Consider the following 22680-nt stretch of genomic DNA (forward strand, 5'->3'; position numbering starts at 1 on the left):
TGAATGATTCAAGGCAATTTATACAAATTGGCATGTGGTTTCCAATGGGGATGCTGAGATGATGCAAAATTACTTATAAGAATCATAGCTAAAAGCAGGACCTAAGACTTTATGCTGGCATTTGACACAGGGTGGATTCCATCCATGCTTGCCAGTTTAATGAAAATAAAGATGATGTTATTCTTCAGATTTAGAGTATTTTTCTTCTAGGATAAGTAAGACAAGTTACTAACACTTCACATGATGGACTGATGGGGAAAACTGCCTGAATTGTACTATCTTTTGCCATGTTTCCACTGGAAGGAACACACATAATTTGAATTATTGAGTAGACTAAATACATTTAATCACTTGCTTTCAAGGAAAAGAAGTCAGAAGAATGAGCTCAAATAACCATTAGAAAAAGTCTTGCTGCTGTGCTTGCTCTCCCCAGGCTCATGGCATTTCCACAGACAAGCTATTCCATCAGCTGCAACAGAAAAGAGCCTCTTCTGATCTGGGCTCAGGGCCATATGCAGGACTCTCCCTTTGTGACCTGTAAAAAAAAATGTATACAAAAAAAAAAAAAAAGATACATCACAATTCTACACTGATTATGCCAGTCACTTTCACCACCCCCACCCACACTATGGCTTGTTCCACTTTTACTGTAGCAGCAAAACATGCTGCATAGGATTTAGGAAGCTAGCATTATCTATAGAATATTTTCACATTAAGAAAAAACTGAAGGCAATATTTTCTTATTAGGGACAAGGCTTTAACTGCCCGGGCCGCACCACATTGACAAGACATTTCTGTCAGAGAACAACACTGAACCTGAACCCTTGGTTCTCCATGTATTTACATCAGTCTCATCTGTGTTTGGTAATGTGTCTCACTGCTGAGCTTTCCCATCTGGCTGCACACGCCTCACAGACAGTTTGCAGCTGATCCAACAATAATGAGATAGTGTCTCCAGCTGCTCAGTTATTACTGTTAAGGAGACATTTTAACAGTGATCCCACTAAATAATTTATTGGAATTGTATATTGAGTTTGTCTGCAGTTGTAATAAACTTTGGGAGCTAGACACTGCAGGCCAGAAGCTAGCAGCACAAAGAACGTACAAAATTCATTAACCTGGTTATACAAGAATTGCCCTCAGCAGAAGCAAATGAATTTGAACTGAAAGCAGAAAGAGTCTGGTACTAAACTGAGACTGTTGTGACCTTTATTTACCTTACTGCTCTGCCACAGACCTCCTGTATCATCTAGCACAATGTCAATGCTAAGCACACAGGGGTATGAGAAATAAGCTTTTTTACTGCAAGTTACTAGCCATTAGCTTCTCTGGCTGGGTGAGTTACTGACAATCATATAGCTAAGCTTGTCACCCAAGGGGAAAAAATAAACTTCTGAGACACAGTGTATCTCATCTAAAACAGACCAGATGAACCACATCCTAAAAGGAAGTGTGAAGGTATGAAGTCTTGGGTGACCAACTTGAATGAATGTAGGTGACCCATGGCCTCCCATGATCTGTACCTGAGTTCTCCATGGACATAACGTGATAGAACTTCTCTAGCTCAAAATAATTTTATCAGGATAAAGATGTGAGGAACTATAAAGCCCTCTGAAACTGTGGTACTTATCACAATGGTACCTGATGAACATCCATAAGACTGTGGCAGATGGACAGTCTGCCCTAACTTTGAGAAGATGCTACAATGGGTCTCTGGAGCCACTGTGACTAAAATCAAATATCTGCTGTCCTGGTGCTGAGTAGCATGTGTCCCTCCTAAACTCTGTGACTAGAATTTTGACACCACCACTAAATTACTTCAGCAGAGATTAATTTTCAGGCTTTGCTCCTTCTCAAGTTATTGAAGTGTACATGATCTTTGTCAATATTTAAGACCATGAGTTTACAACTCAGCAAATTCTTTACACTGTCTCCGTTTAGTGTCTGTAATGACTTTGAAGGAAGAGCTGGATACGTATTCTTTGGAGACATCTAAAACTATCCACAACAGTAACCAAAATTTGATTAATAGTTTCAGTCAAAAGAAGGGGAATAGGGAGAAATCAGAAAAGTTGAAATTACTAATTTCCATGTTTCCTGAGTGGAGTTTTTCTGGTTTTATTTCATTGTTTCAAGATCACATTCAGATATCTTTCAAAGGAATTACATATTTTGTTAGCTTGTATGTTTCTTTGATCTACAGTAACTTTTCTGAGGGCAGGGCATTTACATCCCAAATGAATCTTTTTTCTAGTACATTAATAGTTCTATCAGAAGTATCTCAAAAATGGAGTCAATACTATAAAAATGTTACTTTCAGTTGATATTCTGTTCTGAATATGCCCAGTAATAGACAACCTCAGTTACTAAAGTACCAAACAGTAGCTGACGGTGCTCCATTGTTAGCTGACGTCTTCAGCATTTTGCAGGAGGATTAAACAATGAGATTCTGTTACGATTTATGTGTTCATTTATTTGGGTGTAAAACTCATGTGATTAAGGGCATCTGAGGCTGACTTAGAACCATCTCACAATCATCCACCACAGTATTTTTTTCTGAATATATTTTGATACATTCACAATTACTTCCCACATTCAGTTGCTTATAGTAAGGTATTAAGAGTCTTCATAAGCAGGAATATATCTGTGTAACAATTACCTCATATTTTTGTTCATGAAAATTAGTTTCTCTTGCAGATAAGTAAACTCAATAGGAAACAGGATGATAAGTAATCCTCCAGCTTCACCAAATTACCAATGCATTTGACTTTTATCGTAAATGCTTTACACCATATGCTATTCTCAAAGGTAAGATTAAATCTGGGTTTCATTTCAAATAGTATGTTCAAGACTTACAAAGATTTGAGAAACCTCAAGCTAGAGTAATTAAGACTAATGACTATGTCACTTTCCAGATCATTTCTCAGAACATCACAGGACATTACCTTAAGAGCTGTACATAAACAAGGTAGAGTAAGGAAGGAAAAGCAACACAGACAAGCTGCATTACACAAGGATAACGTGTAACCAGATCCACATATATCTCTTCTGCCCATCTTTGTTTTGACTCTCCTGTACTTTCCTCTTAGAGCCTAGTGTTGAAGCCAAGTCCCTGGTTCCAAGGAGAGCATCCCCATATAGTTGGGATTTAATAAATCAGGAATTTAATAAATGCCTTCAAATGTAGCAACAGGGTACAAAACAAATTTGTGAATATCAGCTGTCAGGTTAAAAATCCAAAGCTTCTTTGGGCATATCTTGTCAGTGAGTGTAAAAAAACAACCATACTTGGGAAAATGCAGCCAGTGTGCAAAGAATTTGTTATTTTCCTTTAACTTCAGCTGCTTCTATTATATCACTTCAGTTAACACTGAAACAAGTAAAACTTAATGGATAGGAGTGACAGCAAGCACCAGAAATAAGAAAGCTTAATAGCATGGAACAACTTTTATGTGTGATACAGCCCTACAGCATCATGGACCAACACAGAGCTGCAAGGAAACTCCACTTTTCTCTAGCTGTCAGCAGGGTACAAGGGAAACACGCTGCACCTCATTGCTTCACAGTCAAAATCATTCATTAAAACCCAAGCAGCTCTAAATAACACCTGGAGATTTATTTCAAACATCGTTTGGAAGCTGGTTCAGTATCCTTGCATGATGAGCTGCAAAATCAAAGAGCCAATCTAGTTTGTGTTATCTAGGTGGCCATCAGCCTAGAATGTATTGAAGCAACCTGACATTTGCACACTCAATCCAGGCCTAGTAAACCTTAGGGAGAAGTGGAAATCCATGTCCTGCACCTAGGATGGCCTTAGAAATTACAAGAGAGAATCCCATCGTTAAAACCAAGGAATTTTACAGAAGCAACGTATACTACTATCTTAAGAAGTCAACCTTTAAATTCCCATGAATCAGGACTGTATACATGAATGTGTATAGGCAAAGGGAGGATGTGTAGGTGACCGCTCTTTTAACTTTTTTTTACGTAAATACATACTTGCAAAAACACACTGATTAGACAGAAACTGAAATAGTTAGAACTATTAACTGAAATACTTGCCATAGAGTTCTGATGAATTGATAAGCATGGGATACTTCCATATTTTCATCTGATTTCCAGGAAGGCCTTGTCCAGTCATCATTTCACTGGTTTGGGGTAACCAGAGCAAGGAACAAATCTATTGCAATTTAAAATTCTGCTTTAGTTTTTAGAAACGGCCAACGTACCACTCAGTAGATTTGAAACGTTATCTACAATGTTTAAACAAGCTACTGAGAAACAGCCCCAGCAGAATATTTTATTTAGAAGGATACTTCATTCCTTACAACACTTCGAAGTACAGTCATCTTATTGTCCTATCTAAATGTGGTAACAGCTTATCAGTATAAAACCAAAGCCCTTCAAACACATCCTCAGCTAAATTGTAATAGATCCAGGAAAACCAACAGTTATGCTGCTTTACTCCAGCTGAGAATCTGTTCCTCTATCTCCTAATATTCGAACTCCAGAGATGGATGTTTGCCCTCTGACTCTTACACCTCTGCTCACCCCAGCACTCTGGGAATTTTCCCTCCCCCTCAACATTCTCTCTACATCTAGAATTTTGGCCAAAACTATTATTGCCAATAAGGAAAAGATGATGAGAAGTGTCTGGCTGCGAGACCACCTCCTCTTCAATCACTTCTGTGTGGAGACAGAAGTGGTGAATGACAAACAACAAACTGCTTCCGAGTCCAGCCACACACTGCAGTGCCAAATGCAGCACAATTGCACATCTAGAGAAAATCCTGCTGTTCCTCTGACCACAGAACCACCCTCAAAGTCAGTGGGAGTTTGCCAAATGAGCACAGCTATACAAGAAGTATGCAGACATTTCATCATTTCACCTGAGAATCTGTAGCTGCACTTTGGATTATTTTCTCACGATTTATGTCCCAGACACGCAAAATCCCATCTTTCATTCCACCCCCTGTAGCAAGGACTTTGGACTGCCAAGGACACCAGTTCATAGCCTAAAAAAAAGAAAACAGTTGCCAGAACAGACTAGAAAGTTAGCTGGAAAAACAAGAGTCTTTTTGCTTAAAAGTCTAGTTGGAAAAATTAACTGCAACAAGCACCCAGAATGTACACACACAGCAATGTAGGATCCCAAAACTCCAAATGCTGCTTCCCTTGTCATTGCTTCACAGTAGCCTACAGTGTCCCACATACATTCAAAAGGGCTTTCACAGGCCTCAGACTCACATCTCAGTACCAGAAGAACCCAGCAGGATAGAGTCTTACTGCCTAAGCCAAGCCACCACAGAAGCCTAAGCAACGTGACTTACACGGGTTACAAGAGACCTGGTTTCTTCTGAGATATTTCCAAGATATGCCTAAGGCCCAGACTCTACCTGAAGAAAAGCTACTAAGAACTGAGTTCCACCTGTTTCAATAAACTCCTCTGGCCCTTTAACACCAGCACTTCAGGCCAGCCTCAGACTCTGCTAGACTCCTCTGCCTCTTATTGCTAATACCTATCCTCTCTCACACACAGACTGTGAGTTTATAAAGATGAAGAATCTTAATTGTTTCATTTCCGGTTTCTTTATTCAGATTATTTGTTACCAGCAATTACAAGAAAATATGTGCAGGAGGGCAAAAGAAACTTTATATTTAAATTAAATGAAGCAGAGAGAATTTTCTGAAACTAAAAAAATTGAAAGATGTTGTTTGTTAACTTGTAAGCATTGTGCCACCAAATGTTCCTGTGTAAGGCAGAGAGAATGCTGCAAATTTTATTTCTATTTGGCGTTATATTTACAAAGGCCTACTAATCCAGTAAAATTTCCTAATCAAAGTCCTAGCAAACTTATCTATGACTTGGAATGAGAACTGGTCTTAAAATTAACTGCATCACAGACAGGGAGAAGAAATTAATAGATATCAGTGAGATGATTTGAAAAATTCCCTAACTGTCCACATCAACAATGTGATTTCAAGAGAGTAAATACAGAAAAGCAGACATTCCTTCTCCATATACCTTAACTGCTGAGGAATGAGTTATGGTTTTCAGTGGCTGTGACTGCAATTTCACACCAGGGTCACTAGGCCAGATATTCAATATACCATCACTGGATCCACTTGCCAGCAACTGGTTGGTTAGTGACCATTTCAGGCTGCAAATGCTTTGTCTGTTTTGGCAAAGAGTCCCAACGTGGTGTTGAGCAACCCGAACATCATGGTGATGAATAGATCCTAGTCGTGAACCACTGTAGATGAGAAAAGACAGCATGGGTTTAATGTTAAAGAAGACAAGCTACATCATCACACAGATGTTTCTTCAGGGGTTTCAGAAGCAAACCACATCAGAGTGAAATGTGTCTGCTGAACAACAGTATTGCAGTAAAAAAACCCACAAACCAACTATCAAAAGCACCACCCTAACTGTAGAGGTGGCTGACAACAGAAAGGAGCCAAACAGCCTCTCAGTTTAAGCCAGGCAGAATACCTGTTCCCTGTCATGATTTTCATTTCCCTGAAGATATATTGCATTGTATGTCACTAATCCGCACCCCGTTCAACTGTCAAGCCATTAAATGTAAACTATTGCCTGTTCTTCATGAAAAATCATTTTGCAAGATGATTTTTGCCAAGGCCAGATATGACTCCACACCCAACAAAGAGGCAGTGTAAAACTGCACTGCTCTAGGAAAGGGCTTACTAGCGAGTAACAGCGTGTTCTTTGGTTCTGTCCCTTCCCCTGGCTTCTCTTTCCCACTCCAGGCTTAAAGAAAATCTGCACAGCTTGACACTGTTGCACTAATTGCCTGTTAGGAAATGGATGCATGGTTCTACAGCCAGTATCATCAGACTGCTAAAGAAAGGAAGAAATACCCTGCCTGGAAGCACAGCTTCTATTACAGCTTAGCTCCCAGATACGGGTTTTAAACATCCATAGTAGAGTTGAACTGAAAATATTGAAAACACCTTGCAGCACATTTTCTTTTCCTGCCTTTCTAAGGATATGACCTATATTAAACCTATGACAAAACTTTCTGCTGGAAATTCGCACTTCCAGCTATGATGATGACACTGAAAAATTCAGCAAGTTCAATACCATCTTTCTGGGTATCTGAGAAACAGGTATCTGACATTACTGCAATAGATTAATTTAAGGTAATAATGACTGGAGACTTTCCCATACTGGCTCTTAAAGATTTTCAGATGCAAGTTGATTGATGTGGAAGCTCTAAATGCAGTCACAAAACTGACTAATTGCAAGAAACACCATTCTGTTGTGCTTGTATTATGGACTTGTCAAGCTCCTGAAGTTCACAAAAGCATGAAAGACTCCAACCAAGCAGTGCTCCAGTGAACATTAAGCACATCTTCATGGAAAGTATCTATGAAAATACATGGGAATATGTGCATTATGTGCAAAGGCATCATCATTTGCCTCCTGAAGATTTATATAGATTTTTCCTACTACATAATAAGCAGAAAATCTAATTAAGTGTATTGGGTCTGGCTGAGATGGAGTTAATTTTCCCCATAGCAGCCCTCATAGTGCTGGACTTTGTATTGGTAGCTAGAAAGGTGTTGATAACACACCAGTGTTTTGGCTACTGTTGAGCAGTGCTTGCACAGCATCAAGGCTGTCTCTCCAACTTCCCCCCCTCACCAGTAGGCTGGGGGTGGGCAAGACTTTGGGAGGGGACATAGCCAGGACAGCTGACCCAAACTGATCAAAGGGATATTCCATACGATATAACATCTGCTCAGCAATAAAAGCTACGAGAAAGGAGGGCAGGGCAGGGGGGCATTCGTTATTATGACATTTGTCTTCTGGAGCAACCACTATGCGTACTGAAGCCCTACTCCCAAGGAAGTGGCTGGACATCGCCTGCTGATGGGAAGTAGAGAATAAATCTTCTGTTTTCCGTTGCTTCCACATGCAGTCTTTGCTTTTGCCTTTATCTTGACCCATGTGGTTTTTTTCCCATCTTATTTTCTCCGCTCCCCCAGCCTGCTGAAGAGGGGAGTGATAGAACACCTTGGTGGGCACCTGATGTCCAGCCAAGGTCAACCCACCACACCAAGAGAAACAGAATTGAATTGCCAGTGTTGGCCATATTAAGGTTTTCAGTAATTCTAGTGGTATGAGTGGGAAGGAATTGGGCACATTTTTCCACTTTGCATAAAAAGAAATCAGAATTGTTTGCTTTTGACACAGAAGATGGCATCTGTTTTCCCAAAGACAAAGAGAAGCCACCAAAATTTTGTGATGGGTTAATATATGGTAATGCAACGGGTTCAAGACAATGTGGTGTTGGACTATTTTTAACCACAGGAATTAGCATGTAATCTAAAGTATCAATTGTCCACAGTGAAGTTTACTGTAAGAATACTGCTCTTATTTTAGTACAATGAATATTAACTCCACATCTTTTTTTCTCCTTATACAGAATTTTAGCTCTGCCCTAATGTTAGAATGAACTGGTTAGTTTCAAACCTAGCAAGAGAAATAAATGTTATCTCAACCTAATCTGTCAACCCTAACTGTAGTTCACAGGTTATGCTAAATTTTATGATCAATTTCTACTCAGAGAGAACTGTAATTTAAGTTTCTGTTGGTTTTACTCCTTTGGCCAAGCTGAAATGCAAACTGAAACTAATGCTTACTGTAATAAAGTTATGCCACTTGGCATTGGCAGGATGTTCCACCTGCATCCTTGTAACTTAAGCCACCCAGTGTACCTGCTCCAGCAACATCATTTTATTAACTGGCTGTTCAGCTGGTATCCTTGTACCTCACTCCAGCCAGCAGACCTAAACCGATCAAAAGCCAGAGCACCTTGTGAAATCAAAATAAAACTACCTCTAGTGTTCCTATCCAGATATACTGGGTTTGAATTTAATAATGAAGTCAGTCCACCTTTGCTACTATTTCTGCATTTAAGTAAAAGAGAAGACTATCGTATGATTTTAAAATTGCAGAAGCATCCATCATAAACAAGTCTGCCCTCAGACCCTTCAAGTGTGAGTCAAAGATCTGAAACAGAAAGTGGGAGGAAAAAATCCACAAAAGAGTACACTTTTATCTTTCTCATCTGAGTCCCCATGATCCCTAAATATAAAAATATTCACCAGCTGGTATAAAATTCACCCTTGGCAAAGCAAAGATCAATCACTTAAATCCTCCTTGGGTTGTGGATAGCAATGAGCTGGCTTGTAGATACACAGCTAGAGGTGTGCAACTCTTAACAGTTCCGTTTTGCTCTACATCTGAAAAGACAGATTCAGTCTTGCTATCAATGGAGTGACAGTCTAAACTATGTGCCCTCTTGCTGGCATGGGGCAGGCTATGATTTTTGGAGTCCAGACCCACTGGAGACACCACCATTTCAAGCTCAGGCTTTGTACAAAACTAGGGCCACAGCCTCCATATCCTAGTGAAATTCTGCGAGTGGTGAGTTTTCTGGAAGGAGAGTAAGAAACAGAGACTAAAGAGGCAGGCTAAATCCCCTTTGACCGCTTTCCTGCTGTACAGTAAATCTACATATGATTTCTGAGATGGCCAATAAGTAGAGGGACAGGATAAATCATCTCTGAGCAAAGCCAAGGAAAACAGCTAAAATGAATGGGACATTTGTCTAAGTAAAAGCAGCAGCACTCTTTCTGGGAATATACTATACCACTCACCTGCTCAGAATATAATGATTCCAGCTCAGAGCTCCAACTACAGACAGATGACCAAACATATTTCTCAACCTCTTTTTGGTTTCAATGTCCCACAGCTGCCAAACACATAAGAAATACAAATTTAACAACAAAAAGAAAAAAGGTTTTCATTCTCTTCATTTGCTCCAGTTTGCAAGTAAACCACTGCCCAGTTCTGATTTGACATATGGACAACCTCAAGCTCATTTATTCCACAAGACAAGGAGTATTTCCAAATTTGGCCACCTATATCAGTGATGCCGAAGTCAGAGAGGATTGAAGGGAATGCACGTGTCTGAGTTTAAAGCTATTCATTTACACGTCAGTATTTGGAAGTCCATACTTGAAAGCACTGGCCTTCAGTACCATCAGACTGCTGACTCAGGCAGACCTCCATATTATCTAGCATCTCAGCTGAAGTCGCACAGAAATCTTTTAATAGGACTGTCCTATTAAAGCAGGCTGAGACGTATGTGTAGAATCAGACTGAAGTCAAATTCTTGTGTGTGAATCCATAAGGAGAGTTTTGGATTGAGTTCTTAAGGTATTGATCACTAGAGTGATCTTAGCAAGAGATATACAAGAAAAAATAGCCTATGCTGAGAAAAATAATTTAATGAAAGTGTTCCTGTTACTGGTGGGAAAAAAATCTGATTGTCTCTGGACAACTGAATCATTAACTCAGTCATCAGCTTTTTAGTGGCTTCAGAGGCTCCATTACATACAGGTAACACTGGATGTCACTAAGCCATTCAAGTAAGGTGCAGCATGATACAAGAAGTGCTATATATTGTCTCTAGCAGAATCCTTCTGCAGTTTAGCCAATCTTTTTCATTTGTTTCCTTAAAAAAAGAAAATCAGTATCAAGCCGTCTGTGGTCACTTCAGCTAAAAATGGAGAAAGACTAAAAAAGTAAATTATCTAGTACTTGCACTTCTCCATCACTGGTGCCAATTGCAAGGCAAGTTCCTTCTTTTATCCAAGCCAGAGATGAAATGTATTTGGAACTGGAATTCAAATCAATGCTTTCAATGGCTTGAAGAGTCCCTCCATTCCAGATGTGTGCAGCAGGTCCTACAGCAATAGCAATGAGATTTTCAAGGCTCCAGTCCAGTATGTTTAGATCTAGAAGAAAGCTACTAAAAATTACTGCAAAAAAAATGTAGGTAATAGGATGGGGGGAGGAGGAGTATGGTCTGGTGGAGAGAGGCTTATTTTTTTTAATAGCTATGGAAAAACTTCAAGGGAATGCTTCCATGAAACCGTTATTAGGCATGAAGGAGAGTACCTCTAACAAGCTGAAGTCTTCATAAATCTAATCTCCACAAACTGGTATGTTTGCACAGCAGGATCTGACTTAACAGCTTCCCCACTATAATTTTTTAATCTATCACTCTGCATTTTGCATCGTCACATCACTGATTCTAATTCTACCATTCTACGGCTCCTCCACCAACAGCTACAGTTCCAAAAACACCCCTGGTGAAAGGTGGTTCTTGATATTGAGAAAGACGTTGGAGAGGGTCTGCATGCTACAGTCTGTCCTACAACCTTGGGTTAATGATAACATTTACCCTGCACATGATAGGAAAAAAAAATGTAGAAAGGAATTAGGGAAACTCTGCTCCTCACCTTCAGAGCTTGCTCAGCATGCGTATGATGGAAATACTGTTTCCACTGCCCCTGATGCTGGATGTATTGCACTTGTAGATCCCGGCAAAGCAAGTCACTACAGCAATTAGCCTCAGTACAGCCTGCTATGTCAGGTAAGCCAGAAGAAGTTGGTATACAACGTCTAATATCAATCAATACCATTCTTCCATGTCAACAAAAATCCTCAGCTGTCCATTTAGAGCAGCTTAAAAGTCATTTTGCATGATCCCAGAAGCACAGAAGATTGTTACCAAAGGCCAAGGTCTGACATCATATTCTGGTAACTAAAATCACTCTGAAGAACAGTTGAACCTGTCAGTCAGCTGTTTGACTACAGTCCTGGTTGTTGCAGCCAGAAATCACTTCTAAAGATTTCTGTTAATGCTGTTGATCTTGGGACATGCCTTGTGCACAATCAGTGTAAATCATACAAACAAACCTTTGTTCTATTCATAGATACACATGAACACTTGCAAGGATATGTTGAAAAAAATCTCCACAGGGACAATTAGGAACACTTGCACATAGAGAGTTTTTCATTAGATCTTATGAAGTGTTAAAACATGTATTTGCTGCAGTAGACCAGAGATCCATGTGTGTTCATGTGTAACTTGGGCATGTTGAATTTTTGCCTGTGCATCACCAAAGACATAAGTGAGAACTTACTTCAGAAGGTATCTATCATCCAAACCATAAACAAGGTCACCGATGTCTCCCAAAACAAGAGATTTCAAAGTCTGCTCAATAAAGTTGCTGCTGTGTTGACTGGCTGCTAGATACCCAAGGCTGACAGCTGAAACACTTAATTAAGCAGAGGTAAGTATATTGGTTTGATTTGAAAACTGTATTGAGATCTATAGCTGAAGGAAACTGCATGACAATTGGATAGTATTAACTATAGGGTTTGATCAGTCATGTCTCCATCCTGGGACAGGTAGTTTTCAAAGATGCATCCTTATATGAAAAATGACATCATACATACGTTCTGCAGAGTTTCCATTTCATGTGAAGGGGACACACCTTCACCATCTTTCTTGAAACATACGTAAGAATCCCCAATCTCTACAAAAACCACTACACAGGAGAAATTAACTTACAGTAATCATTGCGCAAGCCAGTAATATGAAGCCTCACTTTTGGCTGCAATGCTATGGAAGGCTTCATGGTGGTAGCCGCTCTAAACTCATCCTGGGTCCACTCTCGGCATCCTGTATTTGAAGATTCATCACACACAAATCAGTAATGCAAGCAACCACCAGTTTTTCTCAGGCCTAAGCCTTTCATACTCTCACTACATTTGTCTCTCCATGGTCCAGAGGAGGCCAGAAGAGTTTAATTTATCCTGGATAGGCTCAAAACACTAGACACACTAGACTAGGTGAAAGCCACCTTTTACCACTCTTTCAAACCTCCATGGATTTAGTCAGCTAGAACAGAGAATAGGGTCCACTATATTTTGTTTAAATTGTTCCACAGCTCAACGTGGGGTTTTTTGTCTTTTTTGCTTCAGTTTTCTGTCAAAAGTTGTTAGTAGGACGATGTTTCATATGTGCTCTCCCACTTCAAAACCCTCTCATACAGCAATTAACTTTTTTGCTTTCTGTTGTTAGTTTCTCACCAAAAGGTCTCCCCCATCAATACCTAACCACAGGAAAAGGTTTTAAAGCACACACACTTTGATCACAGTACACTAAACCTGTGACAACACATAAGCGAGAAAGAAAGGCTATGACAAGGATGAGTAAGCAGAAGACTCATCCTTTGTGGTGACTGCCTATCTTATACTGCAAGGACTCCTAAACATCACAGAAAAAAAGTCAGATCAATTACCACTCATTTAATGAATCATTTAATGCTAGATCTTTTTGTGTAAGAAATTATCATGCTGTAATGTGCAGAGCAGAAAGCTGGAGATTAACATTTCTGCGTTCTTCTCTGTGTTTTGACTTCCTTTTTGCATTATTCTCCAGAGAGGAGTATTTAGAACTAATATCAAAAGTTTCAGGGGCAGAAGATATTACTTATTTCTACAACTAACCTTCTCTGTTCGAAAAAATTCAACACTGACAAAGTTTTTGTACTCTGTAGCTTAAATACACACATAAACATCCTATATGGAAGTCCAGAGACAAAATATTTCACACAGTCCTTCCCTACTCTGTCCTGAATCTTCTCCCCTAATCCAAAATTCATTTCTGCCAGACAAAAAATGTTTCCCCTCTCAGCTGTGGTACACCGTCTCTCTCCAAATAAAGACTGAAGATGAGCAAGAAGCAGGCCACAGTGATTTTCCTCTGTATCTAAAATTTTGTGGAGTTAAACAATCAAGCAGGCTTGCAGGAACAACCTTCTCAGACCTGCCCAATGGGATATGTAACACTGCATTCTAACACTAAAAATGTGTAATGTTACTGAAATGAGATTTCTCTCTACAGAAAAATCTGCATTTCTAATATCTAAATTTTTTGTTATTTTTTGAAAACTTTACCAAATCTTTCTCAACCCAGCCAAGTAAGATAATTCAGGAAAATTAAGGCACTTAATTGTAATAGCTGGATGAATGGCAACACTTCTGAAACACTCTGAAAATGTTTTTCTTCTTTAATATTGGTAGTTGGTATTGAGCAGTGAGATATAAAGGATTAAATCATCTCTGCAACTCATTTCAGGTTTCTCTTCTCTCATGAGTAATTCATCTGCCCCAAATTCACACTGATCATACTTTCAGCTCTATTCACCTGCTTCATAGACACACAAATGTGCATAACTGGCTTTTTAATTAGAGGAAATTAAGCTTCATTACATCATTTGGTGTTATTTTGCCAGAGTACTAGCAGATATCACTAACTTTTGATAGAATTTTGGCTCTCACGTGCCTGTGTCACTTCTCAAAATGAGACTCAGGAAGTGGTAAGTAGTCAGTACTGTCACACCAGACCACTTGATCAACAAGTATGTGGGTGGAATAAACTTGGTATTCCTAATACCTGTATTCATTTGCCAGCAAGAAAAAAACCACTGTGACTAATCCCTATACTGGTGCTATTGACTGCTCTGAAATGAGTCTTATCTGCATGGAGAAGAGCAACAAAGGAGTATAAAATGTATCACGTAGCCCCAAACTTCTTCCACAGGAGCTGAACTCCAGATTCATAAAGAAGCTCTTTCTTACTGGTTTTAGATGCCCTGACTGGCAAGAACGTGTCATACAAAGAAATAGCCAGATCACCAAAACTGTCATCTGTCCAGGACAGAACACAACAAAATATTGGTCTGATATTTAATGAACTGTCTCATACTCAAATAACTCTGGGAATATATGTATTATTTCACAGGTTAGCTCCCCACATCCTACCTGTTTTCCAGTCACCTGATCATTCACACTCCCTTATGCTCCTTCATTCCTAGGACATCTTTTGGAGCAAATTAACCAACAGATGAAACCAGAGGCAGTGCTAGGGACAGTTTGTTCCAGCCACCTTTCCCTACAGAGCAACAAGATCCCACCATCTCTGCATGTCTTGCACTCTCATGTACCTAACAGTCCATATGATACATATCCTGTGCCCATTCTGCAGCATAACCCTACATTATTTGTAGGGTTCTGAAACTGAAAAGCTGAAAGGAAATGAATGTTTTAGGGCCACCAATGCGTCAGATGGGGCCCAAAGGAGAGCCAGGTAAAATACTAGGGGTTAACAACACTGGAAGAGGTGGAATGCTATCTCTTCACAGGTGATGGGAACTCTAGAAATAGCCCCGAACAGCGTAAATCTCAGCACTTTGTATTATTCTTTAACACTCGCTGGAACAGGTAGATGCACCTGCTTTTCCAGTGTAGATGCAGCCTGCTGTATCTTACTGTTCAGTGTGCATGAGAATACTTGCTATACTGGAACATACCTTTCCAAATGCAATTGGTATTTTCACAGACCTTCACATCACCATTTTCTGAAAGACTATATCCAACCTCCTGGACCACTGGAAGCTGAGAAGGACATTTCTGCCAATATATTAAAGGGAAAATGTGACTGAATGAAGAAATCTGTTGAAAAACACATTTAAGCATCATGGATAACACAACTCCCAGCAAAGGACTCAACACTTGTTACATAAAAGCTTCAAACCAGCTTGTCTCTTGGATGGGAGATGAGTAACAAACACAGAATTGGTACCAGTGTCCAAATCATGTGCTCTAACTTGAGCCACCCTCCTTCTTTCCATAAACCACCAATTCACTGCTGATGATCACACAAACTTTAACAAATCTGTTTGAACAAGGCCATCTTAGCAATGAAACAGGTCCCAGGCCTGTACATCTGTAGGTACTACCACAGGTCACCTGCAAAACTAGAGTGACCTCTTGTCCTGTTCTGAATTGGCATTTGGGCTAATTTTACCAGCATACAATAACATGTTTTCTGCACGCAGACAAGAAGTATGATGCCTCAGGCTTGCTCTATGAGGGAAGATCAGTTTTGTGGTGCATATGCTGCAGGGCCATTGATTCCAGCATGAGACCTACCGGATGTCCCACGGTCCCAGAGGCTGGACTCCATGATCCCATTCCTTAAACCAGTATTACAGTATGAAACCAAAAATATATAAAAGGTGTCTCAGAGGAATAAATTACAATTTACTTGGGTGTCAAAGAAACAGATGATGCAGCAGACAAAGATAAGAAAATGGAGATCTGAATTGTTATTGGAACTTTTTCTTTTTTCAATAAAAATTAGCTTTAGCCAAGATTCAGGCAAAGGCTCAGATCAGCTCACATAGGATATGAATCTCTTCAGCAACCCCCAGTAATATGCATTTTTTCAAAATGTTCAGAGTTGAATGATGCCAGTTGTCTGTTTGGTCTGTAATTCTTTATTTACAGTCAGGTGGAAATGAAACTGTTTTTACCAGCCACTAAAGATTAGTATGTTCTTCCTCCAGCGTCTTTGAAATCTTTACTTCAAAGCACACTCAGTATAACTCTTCTTCAAAACTCTGCTGCAATCATGATAAGAAATGTCTTACAAAAACATATGTGGAAAAAAAGGGTTCCTCCCTTATATCCCAGCTGCTCTACAGGCAGGCCTTCAGCTTTCAGAGGTACTTTCTGTATGATTTATGTAGACAGCTTGGCAGAAAGCTAATCAGATTGCTTGGATCTGTGTCCCTCTAAAATAAGTGCAGACATTTCTGTGGAAAACTGACTGTGTATACAAGGAAGTAATCTTTTGGACCACACACATTCACTGGAATGTGAGATTTTATTTTCAATGCATTCCATCCCTTTATGCTATCAGGCAACACAAATTAAATAGTTATTAATTACTATACCTAAGAAGATTAATAGATTTTTGTTTGGTTTTAGCCAGGACTGACTTCCAAATGTTTTTGGAAAGAACTTAGGTTTTGTTCATCCCACAATGTCTTCTCAAAGACCCCCACATCACACTTTTAGGAAATGATTGTGGTCCTTGATGTAGAACTCCGGATACCTCAGTTCTAACTTAACTCCTGCTTGTAAATTACAGTGTAATTCTAAGTTACTTCACTGTAGGTGTGAAAGACTGAAACATGGAATGCTGACACCCAGTCCATACTGGGACCAGCACAGTTTAGTACCTTCATCAGCAACACAGACAGTGGGATTGAGTGCACCCTCAACAAATTTGTAGATGACACCAAGCTGAGTGGTGCAGTTGACACACCTGAGGGACAGGATGCCATTCAACAGGACCTGGACAAACTTGAGAAGTGGGCCCATGTGAAGTTCATGATGTTCAACAAGGCCAAGTGCAACATTCTGCACTTGGGTCTGGGCAACTCCCACTACCAATACCAGTTGGGGGATGAGTGGATTGAGAGCAGCCCTGTGGAGGACCTGGGGGTACTGGTGGATGAAAAGCTGGACATGAGCCAGCAATGTGCACTCACAGCCCAGAAAGACAACCCCATTCTGGGGTGTCTCAAGAAGTGTGGTCAGCAGGTCGAGGGAGGTGATTCTGGCCCTCCACCCCACTCACGTGAGACCCCACCTGGAGTCCTGTGTCCAGCTCTGGAGTCCCAGAAGACAAGAAAGACATGGACCTGCTGGAGTGGGTCCAGAGGAGGCCACAAAATGATCAGAGGGATAGAACACCTTCCCTATGAGGAAAGGCTGACAGAGTTGGGGTTGCTCTGCCTGGAGAAGAGAAGGCTGCGGGAAGCCCTTATCACAGCCTGTCAACACTTAGAGGGGGCTTATAAGACAGATGGTGACAAACTTTTTAATAGGGCCTCTCGCAGTAAGACAAGGGGCAATGGTTTTAAACTGAAAGAAAGTAGATTCAGACTAGCTATAAAGAAGAAATTTTTTAGTATGAAGGTGGTGAAACAATGGAACAGGTTGCCCAGAGAGGTTGTAAATGCCCCATCCCTGGAAAGATGGGGCTCTGACCAACCTGATCTAGCTGAAGATGGCCCTGCTCATTGAAGGGGGTTGGACTGCATCACCTTTAAAAGTCCCTTCCAACGCAAACCATTCTATGACTAAGAGTGAAGACAATGACATGTACTCATCTTTTAATAGACGTTACATTTTAAGGAAAAGTGGTTTACATACATTACTTCATAGCAAGTTCTTATCATCTCACAAAAAAGTTTTATTAAATTTCTCTGTGGGGTAGATTCAGCTAATATTACTAAACTCACTGAGTTGTGATCTTAACAATTCTAAAATTCACAGACATTCAATCAAACCACGAAGGGGGCAGGAGGAACGCACTGTTGTTGAAAGGAGGATTTTACAGACTATTTTGTTTATTTATAAAGGAAAGTGATTGCCCCAAGGACCAGATTTCCCAGAATGATCTAAAAGCATGGTCTCCCTCCAACAATTATTACAAGATACCAGTCAACAAGCCTGTTAGTTCACCTGTCAGTACACTACCTCCTTTTCTTAGATGCTGAGCTAGATATCCTCACAAAGTTCTCCATAACATTAATTAAGGATTATAAACCACTATAAGCAAGGACATTGAGTATGTATCTCTGATGCATCCTTATCTAACAGTTATGGTCAAAAAAGTAAATCACATGAAAACGGCCATCAGCATCTTCAGTACTGACCTTGCAACTGGTACACTCAAGGAAAGGAGAGCACAAGAAAAAGCGTGATCACTGACGACAAGTTTACAATTTAATATATGAACAGTCACGATTAGGTAGGACTAAAACAAAGAGGTGTTTTTTGAGTTTAGTGTTACAGTAATAACTTTTACTAATACAGACAAGTATCACCATACTTCATATGAGAAGTCAATTTTCAAAAAGTTAGTGAACAGAAGCAGGTGGGTGGCTGGAGCATAGGTTTATTTAAGATGACCAAAAAGCAATGGATAAAGCCTAAAAAGAAAAAACAAAACTAGTGTGTCAGTGTCCACTAGTAAAAAATAAAGCATACAATAATAGAAAATAACACCTAAATAAGAAGCGATCTGAAGTCTTTGTTTCACATGTTCAGCAAATTCCATGTGTTCTTTCATCCTTGGCCAAGAATCTGACCTTCTATTGACATGATAAAAAATTTTACTCTCAGAAAGCTGCTTTTTAGCAGATTTTTTCATAGCACCTCGTTCTGTCTATGTGACAAAATGAACATCTACATCCCGCACAACTGAAGAAACTATCTTCTTCACACAGAGTGGTTATTAAAGTGGAACACTGAGTCATTCATGTTTTTCATGCGTATTTTTTTACAATACACATTTTCCCTCTGAGGTAACAAACGCATCTTGAGGGCTTCATTAGCTTGGTTTCTATTTTAGTATGCAGGATGATAGCCTGGAGGAAGGGGAGAGAAGCTGAATCAAATAAATTATGAAGCAATTGTTCCTGACATTTCTCTAGCAGACACTTCCTAAATGGAGTCCCTCATGTTACTGTTCCTCATGTCAATAAGGTAGTATCCACATAACATTTCAGGCCAAGCATAAAGTAAAAAAAGCACATCAGAAAAATAAATACCCTACCATGCATTTGAATGTTGCATTACTCGCCTCCTTCTTTTCCATTTCAGCTCTCCTGTTATCACTCCTTTCCAACACTGCTGCAGCATGACTGCTAGATAGAATCACAACAGTTTTCATGATGGAGACTTTCTTAGGCACCTGAGGTGTCACTGGAAAAACAATTTGCATGGAAACAATTCCTTTAAAAACCATACACAGGGGTATTTTTCGAGTACTTTTCAGAATAGCACTGATTTCATAATAGCAGCACTCTAAAAACCAGATCTAACACGCTAAGTAGGACAACGCAAATACTAACATTTGAACCAGTCACTCTGCTTTCCTTTTGTCAGTGAAGAGAAACAGACATTTCTACAGCACTATTCATCTTATCCTAAAGGAGATGTCTAAAAAAGGTTAGATTAATTCCCTTTATAAAGAGTGACTGTTTACTACTACAGCTCATATCCAGCTTTAGATTTATTGACTTGTTAAACAAGATCCTACCCCATAGGAAATCAGCATGTGATCTCCCAGAACAATACAAGCTTTCACCACTACTAGTAGACACAGCATGCAGGACTTTCTGTTCTAGAAACTGAAGCAGGGAAGACTTCACCTTGGTTTAGAACCAGAGTTTCCTACAGCTGGGCATGTATTATTGAACAGCTCTGGTATTCTGCTTAGCAAAGATAGAATTGCACTTTCTGACCAACAGCCATGGCATCATAGGAACACATCCTGAACACTAAACCGCATCTTTTATTTGATCTCTAAATATTTCAATTATTAATCAAGAAGTGAGCTATGTTTAGTTCCCTAGATCTTCCAGGAAGTTATTCTTGTACCCACAGCACGTAAACCTTTCCCCGCTTTCCCCTAGCACTGCTGGAAGTAGGAGTCAGTGAGTTCAAAGGCTTATTTAACCTTTTGTCAGCTCGGTTGCTGATGGAGAGAAACAGCCTCCCCTAGAGTCAGTTCTTCTCCAGAACAAGTCAAGAGTACTAGAAGTTTGATCTGTGCTCTGAATGGCCCTCAGATAAGTCTCTGCCTAAGGTGAGTTGAGTGTAAGTGTGCCCTGGCCGCTGTCCCTTTGTCAATACCTGAAGCCTTACGCATTAGAGGACAGACAATAACACAGGGCAAGCTTCTCCTTCAGTGAGTGTACACTACACCACATCCTGGCAGACTAGTCCAAGTTCTGCAGTTATGGTTGGATCTGTGAAGGCAAAGGAGAAGCAGAGGAAGGGAAAGGGAGAGGCCTGTGTGAATTCTGCTCTCCTGCCAGTTATTGTTAACTATTTCTGTGCACTGTTACAGCCCACTGCAACTTACACCCAGCCCCCATCATAGAGGAAAGAAGACTGGTCTGCAACAGGCATTGCTTGGTTAGGGATAAGACTCTCTTCTCTCTTTCCTTTCAACCCTCTCTCAGTGTCAACTGTCTGTATGACCTGACCTGTCCTAGGCTGTCTGCACACTGGTAGCAAGAACCTTGGGCCCAGCTTTCCTATCATGACAGCAGTGTTCTCCTGCTGGTCCTGAGCTTGCTCTGCCTGTGAAGGTCTGCACAGACTGCTGTTGCTGCTGCTGCACACTGCGATACCCAGAGGCCCTGACAACGGGACAGGGAGAAACACCAACCCACACCTTACACTAACTCCCCACTCCGGGTTATTTCAGAAGTCCCTGCATGAGGCCATCCTCTACAGGAAAACGTTCCTTTGTATCCTGGCTGACCTGGAGTCTTCCCAGGCGAGTGGATGAGCCTGGACCGCGCCGAGGCACAGAGATCGGTCACACACCGAGCCCTGCGCCGCCCCGCTGCGCCGCCTCTTGCGTGCAGCTGCTGCCACCTTGTGACAATGGGGCTGCTCGCCACCGGAGCCCTGGACGCCAGCTTCCTCTTCATGGAGCTCTTAAAACTGGAGTACGTGGTCCCTTCTGAGTCTGGGACCTGCAGAAGTGAAAGGAGACAAAACACCACAATTCGTCATGACTTAGTATCATTCTGTCTCTTCACGCTGTTTCCAGTTCTTCTCTGCTATGCCACGTGGGCTCAGTCCACCTCAGAGCAACAGGCCATCAAAATGGATGTTGGGCTGAGGATGGCTCCAGCAGTCAGTCACCTGAATGGAGAAAGAGTGAGGGGTGAAAAAACCATAAAGAATCCAATGTTTCTGGTCAGATAAGTACCTCTGAATCAGCTGCCACACAGAAAGCCTGTGGCAGAGAAAAAAATCCTGAATTTGTGTCCCTCATGCACTAGGCTATTGGCACTGGCCTCTGAAAGACCAAAACATCTTTGGACATTTAGCATACACTCACTGGTCCAGTCCTTCCCGAGAGATGTGCATTTGGGCAAACCCACATGTTGGCGTCTAGAACCAGGCTGGTTTTCTGACCTTTACCCGAAGGACAACTTAGATCTCTTCTGATTTCTGAATCTTCTCATCAACACTGTGGCTTGCTCATGTTATTATTTTTAATGTTATCGTACACTTTTTAATATATTAAGGCATACTAGATAAAGATTAAATGACAGATTTACATTTCTTACGTTCAAATTCATTCACAGAGCAGTGTGTCAGAAAAACAAAAGAATGTATCAAAATTTGAAATGTAAGAGCCTACATACTATTGAACACAAGGTTTTGTTTTTCAGACAGTTTTAAAGCAATGTTTTAGGTGAGATTAACAATAGTAAGGAAGAACAGCAAGTATAATAGGCTTCTGGATCGTTATTAGGTACACCAGTAAATACTTATAATGTATTAAGTCTTGTAATTTTTTTTTATTTCTGAAATAACATTAGATGCAAATTACAAGCTGTTGAGATATAACTTAGACACCAAGATCTTGCATGGATTTTCTAAATCAAACACATTCAGACTTGCTTTTAAAGTCGGCATTAGTCACCTGTGCTTCCTTGTTGAGTACAGCTTTTGTTCATTTGAGCACAGAAGTCTGTGCCTTTTCTGTCCCCACCACCAAAACACCATGCTCACAGGCCTCACTGCCAGGCAGAGATCAAGCCTCGAATGTCCTCACCACACAGAACACCTATACAAACACTGAAATGTCACAGTTTCCCAAGCATCTCTGTTACATAGAAATGTGTGAGACCCACTATATAGTCTTGTTAAACAAAAGCAACATGGGACTTCAGCTACATAGAGATTATAGAAATGGTTGAACATACCACTATCATAATGTACAAATCAATGATAGTTGAGGCAATACCAAAATCACTGAAAAGCAACAGACACCCAGACTCCACGTTTCACTTTCAGAAAGTCCCATTCTATTTCCATCCTTTAAAATGTAGTCTATAAGT

General features: G+C 40.4%; 1 protein-coding gene across 1 annotated transcript; it reads right to left on the minus strand.

Moving 5' to 3' along the window:
• Positions 1 to 371: 371 nt before the first annotated feature.
• On the minus strand, positions 372 to 21716 carry CDC20B (cell division cycle 20B). Its single transcript, XM_074813672.1, has 11 exons — positions 21672 to 21716; positions 21084 to 21300; positions 19392 to 19513; positions 15262 to 15361; positions 12456 to 12566; positions 10634 to 10830; positions 9688 to 9782; positions 6026 to 6254; positions 4890 to 5015; positions 4063 to 4180; positions 372 to 535 (listed from the first exon to the last, which is right to left on the minus strand). The coding sequence occupies exons 1-11, from the start codon at positions 21714 to 21716 to the stop codon at positions 372 to 374; spliced, it is 1524 nt and encodes a 507-aa protein (XP_074669773.1).
• Positions 21717 to 22680: the final 964 nt, after the last annotated feature.

Source organism: Strix aluco, chromosome Z (genome assembly GCF_031877795.1).
Source record: "Strix aluco isolate bStrAlu1 chromosome Z, bStrAlu1.hap1, whole genome shotgun sequence".
In the NCBI taxonomy this organism is placed as follows: domain Eukaryota; kingdom Metazoa; phylum Chordata; class Aves; order Strigiformes; family Strigidae; genus Strix; species Strix aluco.